Here is a 6,000-nt window from a genome sequence, read left to right on the forward strand (position 1 = left end):
TCATTTTTGTGTGATCGGGTTTTTACCCTGTGTATAAGAAAACTGTTCGGAGTGCAAGAATCAAGTAAAATAGAAATTACCCATAAACAAAGGGCCCAACCTATATATTACAACCACACCTCACCATCATCATCATCAGCCTGACTACGTCAAATACAGGGCAAAGGCCTCTCCCATACCTCTCCCAATTAACCCAGTACAAGAACTCATTTCATGGCAAAGAGAAAAAAAAAGGTCTATCCATACAAAGAAACCACTTTTGTGCAGGCCTTTCTGCCTGGCAGTTTTTCGGCTCAAATAATAAATACATCAAACCATCCAGCTTACTATCACAGAAAAAAAAAAATGAAATAACAGTGGACAGCTCAGGTATGGAATGCACATTCTAAACAGGCAATTGATACTTATACCTATTTCGTAAACTGCATTCCACTTACATAGCTGTAGAACATGTAAATATGAACCAATAAGCCCAAGTTTCGACATAAACACATTCTATTATTTGCTTTTCCAGTGGCATGGCATATGCTCTATTAACCTCTACATTATCTACATCAACTTTCCATGTACATATTATTGTATCCTATGATTCTGACCGCAACATATATGATGCTAAACATTCAGCATAAATCTGAATTTTGCTTAACTTCACAGTTTATTATGCAGTTATAGGACATCATTCGCTACATTAATGCGACTCAACTACAATTTCTGGTTGAACTTCATATCTTCATACAGAGTGAGCGCTATGCTCACTTAACACATAGAGAAGGAAATGCAGTTCACTCTAGTATACTTTACAGTTAAGGCTGGCACCTGAAAAGCTTATGAAACAGCAGGGATGACACCTGTCTGAATGAACATGTAAAGTGCAAAAGTGTTATTTATAGGACCCCCGCTCACGAATCGAAGCAACAAAATGAGATAAATTTTAGCGCAGCATAGACAAGAAGAACAAGTGAGTAGATAGGATGAGCCCTCATCTCATCTAATCACTTTTTCTTGACTGCATTGCACTAAAATTCCTTCTTGGAGTATGATCCAACAAAGCCCCGAAGCAAATAGTGCTATAATGACAGTCCTGTCCCATACTAGTCCAAACTCCTCAATAACATGCTCAATAACACACTAGCATGTTTAAGCGCTCTAGAGCAAGCATTTGTCAGTAGAAGTAGTCTGCGGAGCAGTGTAGGCTGACACACTACAATCAGCTGCTATTTCTAAAAGCTTTTGTAGTAAGCAACCTAACCAAATGTTTCACTGAGACCACATATTTTAATCATGCTAATCTCTATACCAAGCCTCTTCTCCTGGTATATGGTAAACACTGACAGTCTTTCAATTAATGTCACTAAACAAGGAGAAGGGCACTAGAGACCATTTTGGTCACCATATGGCAAGAAGAGAACCAAAACAAATGTCATAAGCCGTACCTGTCTTGACTACACATATAAACATAAAACTATACAATGTATACCTTCGCCTCATATGTGAAAACCCTGGTGGCCTGTTTATTTTGGCCAAAGCCTGTAAGTTCCTATTTTCCTTCGATTATAAAATGCAGGCTGTGGAAACCTTTAGCTCATGAAGAAATAAAAACAACACAACAAAACCCCACAAGAAAAACAATTTCAACAGCTCCCTTTGGCTAATGAAATGTCTCATGCTACTGCAGGGTGGCATGCAAAACATGAGAGCACAAAAGAGTTCAGGAAGCAAAAGACAAGCAGAGCGACAGTGTAACATAACATGCTCTTTCCGGCAAGCTTGCAAGCCTTCAGCAACGCTACTTGAGTTCGATGCTCGCAGACCAGTCATGCAATGCTGGTACCGCCAGCTAAAATATGATGCTACGTTCCGTTAGTAAAGCGCATGTTGAATGAAATTGCATTTAAAAAAAAAATGGGACAAAAGCTTTCGTTTTAGTAGCAATCCGGCGTGTTCCTAATGTCTACGGCTGCGAGACGCGAACGGTACAAGCGTGCGTACATCAAAAACTCGTGCCGTACCTGGGTGCCTGAATAGAAGGCTGAGGACACGGGGTTTATCGAGAGCCCTTTGGTCCCCAGGAGGGGAGCGTATCTGCTTGAGGATGTCGTGACAACAAACTTGAGAGTTCTAAGCATCTGCACTTGCTAGGCGAACACCACGTTCCGGCTACAGAAAAAAAAAATTGCCAACAAGGTGAAAGGGAAACCGGAAGCAGCACTCGAACACTGATAGTGATATTTTTTTCGTCCGTTCCCCAGACTAACACCTGTTTCATGCAGTTATCAGCACGTGCAAGGCGAGCGAACTTTTTGAAAGAAACAGGTCGCAGGAAGTGCGATATGTGATAACTAGTTTCTTCGTTGAGCAGTCAGGCCGCTTCCTAGAAGCCGAACGGTCCGCATAAGTTTCTCCGTCGACGGAAAGCAAGCAACGTAGTAAAATCAATGGGAGCATGATAAAAAAATAAAAACGGTACTTTGTAGACAAGACAAGCACATCCACGGAAAACAAAATTCGCACGGCACCCAAAGCGCCCGATCGCAAGCGGCCCGCACTCGGTTCGTCCACACAGATATATAGTGCGCTTGATGAAAGTTTGATAGTACTCACACTAACGCAAAGGGTAATAAATGGAACGACGTGAAGAGTCCAACAAACCAACGGGACCACGCACGGGGACGACGCAGCTGTTAAACACAGAACCAACAAGACCACAGAGCCAGAGCAGCCAGAGCTGTTATGGGACTTCTACCAGCTGCTACAACAGGCGGCAAACAAGACCACAGCTCCCACAGCGGAAGCGGCTAAAGACAGACAAGTGCTGCGATGGAGGCGCGCGGCCGGCGCGTCGTGTCCTACATATGTTCGCTAATCCGTGCTGCCCATGCGCTGCGCAAAGGTATGTACGCATGCGTCTTGGTTGTCTTCACACACGGCAAGCATTTTTTTTTTAGTGCGTTTCGTACGTCGAATGTTATCTGTGCTAATCTGTGCTAATTCTGACTGTTTTCACAGCGTAGTGGCGATCTTGCGAACTAAGTGCTGTAAACGAGGCTTGCTTCCGGTCGAGCGCGTCGTCTGCTAGCAGCGGGAGGACGGGAGGATGTGGAGCCGGGTGGAGCGGCCTGCGCATACGTGCTATGAGTGTTATATGTGGTTTATTGAAAGCAAAATAAAACGGAAGGAAATGATGTTGCTAGCCGCGGCGTCTGCTATCGAAGCTTGAAGCACCTCAGTTGCGGGTAGCGGAAATAAACCGGGAGAGGATAGGGATAGGGTGACACTGTACACGCGGAGCGTCCTGTCACTGCGAGCGACTACCTGGCGTGGAGAAGAGGGGATGTCAAGCCCGCCACTATGAGTGGCAGAGCTCTTATCTGGAATGAAGCCGGCAAGTAACGACTATACATTCACGCTTTACAACGCCAGAATAGCACTATAGTAGAAGTAACATGCAAAGTACAGCGCCCCAGTGACAACACTAACACCCAAGGGATCTCCCTGCGAAATCTTGAGAGGACATGTGTATATCGCTATGAAGTGCGGAGAAACTCCGACAGACATCCCCACTTTCTGCACCCAAGGGAAGTCCTTGGGAAGGCACTACAGGATTTTCGTGGGCCTTAACCACGGGGATTTTTATGGCCGCTCAAGAGAAAAAAACTTGCTCGGCCCATGTGAAAATGTTCGCGAAGGCTAATTTACATTTTCTGCGATTCAGACGTAAAGAGAGAAGTTACTACAGCTGTTTACAATGGTGCAGTACGTTGATTGGCCAAGTGCTGACATTTTTACGAGAAATAGCTGTCCCGATTAATATGTTTAACAACAAGCACATGCGAAGCACACATCATGCTACAGCAACGCTACAAAGCAGAAGTCATGCAGCATCAACCTATACTGAGCATACATCCACAGAACGAAGAATTCCCACGTGCTTATGTAGTCCAAATCTAAGACCCTCCTTTTACAGCCAATCGGTCTTGCACGTTAAGCAATATTATTTCATTCAAATATATATTAATATGTGATCACGCAAACAATAAATTACAATGAGCGGGCCATGTTACAGATATCTTCTATTAGAAAAAACAAGATTCCAGTCCGCCATCTTTGTCGCGAACGTTACGCAAAAGTAATGAGATGTGATTAAAATAAATGCGTGTAATATCATCCGAACGGGATATCCACAGGATAATGTGTCAGCAAATCGCTACAGAAAGAATATCCATAACAAGTTAGTGTCCGTAATATCACCCGAACGGGATATCCACAGGATAACTTATAAGGACATCTAAAACAGCAACTTGCCATGGACATCCCTCGTACTCATCTAGGTGTTAGAATATTTGGCTATGATTCGGATATCCCTGGGACCTGGTGTTATCGCTGGAAGCGAATTTGTACGGTAAGCGCCATTCCGTACATTCTTAAATACATGAACTGCGCTAACCGTACGTCGCTGTACTTATCGGCACTTTGGTAACATTTAAATAAAGGCGGCGTATTGTAAGGCTCGCACAGATTATTCGACCCTTTCCAGCGCTTGTAGGTCTTGCGGCGAAGCTTTAGTTTCTGCCCTGGGAACCTCTATGGGAATGCACCAAGATGTGACATTGCACGCACACAGTTGTGCCAGAAGGGCTAACCCACGGGCGGCGCTTGCTCATACTACATGGTCGCAGTGCGAAAAGATAAATACGGACTGAAAATGGCAAATATTCGTCCATCGTCGCCACATCAGAAACGAAGATATTTCCTGCCATAAAGGCTGACACCTGTACTCATCGTCATACAAATTAAGAAGCAGATGCCTCTCCAAAGAGGCCCTCCAGCCAATGGCGTCGACCGCTTCTCATGATATAGGGGTTATAATCCGCGGTTAATGCGCCGTGGTTAATCTGTCGGTGTGATCGGGGATTAACATAGTGTGACGAACAAGGAAACTCCTCGTTTCCCCTGTAGCGAGGAAGTCTCTCTGTCCGAGAAGGTGACAGGGACCCCGGAAGAGAGGAGATTGGGGGGGGGGGGGGGGGGGCGGTGACCCGTGCAGCTCCCCAGCCTCAACTGCTTGCACTCAGATCTGATCTCTGACAAACGCCGCAATTAAATGAATCGCAGCGGTGCTCAACTAGTTGGCTTCGTAGCCAGTCGTAAAGCATTTCGTTTCACTAACTTAGAGCAATCATGTCCCAGCAGAAGTTGATTGTCTGGCTCCTTCCTGTTCATGAACATGATTATAGAATAATTGAAGCAGACTATGCGCAAGTTTTTTTTTTTCGATGCAGCCAATCACTCCTCGTTTATACATGCTTATAAAGTTGCTCATTTCAGTTCGTTTTACATGCATTAGCAAATACACCTTTGAATAGAGCAAAATAGCAAAATATAAACTAGAAATATAAGATTTAATATGTAAATAAAACTTGGAATAGAAAATAACAAAAAACTCTGTCTTGCCAACTCTCTTTTTTTTATTATATGTTTACTTGTTAAAACTAGGCTTCAAGGCTGTCGCCGGACGCTCCCTCCTCAGTTTTTTTCCTCCATGCTGGGAGGTGAGAAAACAAAACTGGACCAACTTGACAAACTGGACGTGTCGCTGCCACGCGGCTGCCTGTTTTACCGCCGAAGGGATGATACCACCGCGTGGTATCCGGCTTTGCCCGGACATCTCCCGCTCCAGATTGTTTGTCAGTTCCGTCGAGCAGCGCATTTAGCCTGTTATTGTCTTCTGGGTTGTTTTTTTTTCTTGTAGATAACACCCGTGTACTACCGCGATCAAAATTTCACGGGATGCGAGTTTGCAGGGAAACAATTATTTCAGAGCAGTCATGTACGTAATCCAGTCCCTTGAAATGCATCAAAGCATGCATGAAGGTACGCGTATGTTATATCTGCCGACAATAATTCCACGCGACTGAGCCGCGAGGCCGGTACAGCTGCAATTATTTTTTTTTTCCGAGAACATGCGCCCCGTAATATTTTGATCGCGATAGTACACGCGTA

The 6,000-nt window shown here is 44.5% G+C and overlaps 1 protein-coding gene across 2 annotated transcripts in view; it reads right to left on the minus strand.

Moving 5' to 3' along the window:
- Window positions 1-2,891, minus strand: part of Kyat (Kynurenine aminotransferase) — a 38,343-nt gene extending 35,452 nt beyond the window's left edge. Inside the window, exons 1-2 of one of the 2 annotated variants that reach the window (XM_089581146.1) lie at window positions 2,602-2,891; window positions 2,010-2,157 (exon numbers count right to left, since the gene is read on the minus strand). In XM_089581146.1, coding sequence (XP_089437272.1) covers window positions 2,010-2,126 — 117 coding nt within the window. In that variant the 5' untranslated portion in view covers window positions 2,127-2,157; window positions 2,602-2,891. The remainder of the gene's footprint in view (window positions 1-2,009; window positions 2,158-2,601) is intronic. The other variant, XM_089581147.1, reaches the window with a different exon arrangement.
- Between the last annotated feature and the right edge of the window lie 3,109 nt (window positions 2,892-6,000).

Source organism: Amblyomma mixtum, chromosome 3 (assembly GCF_055824585.1).
Source record: "Amblyomma mixtum isolate Tamu chromosome 3, ASM5582458v1, whole genome shotgun sequence".
Lineage (NCBI taxonomy): Eukaryota > Metazoa > Arthropoda > Arachnida > Ixodida > Ixodidae > Amblyomma > Amblyomma mixtum.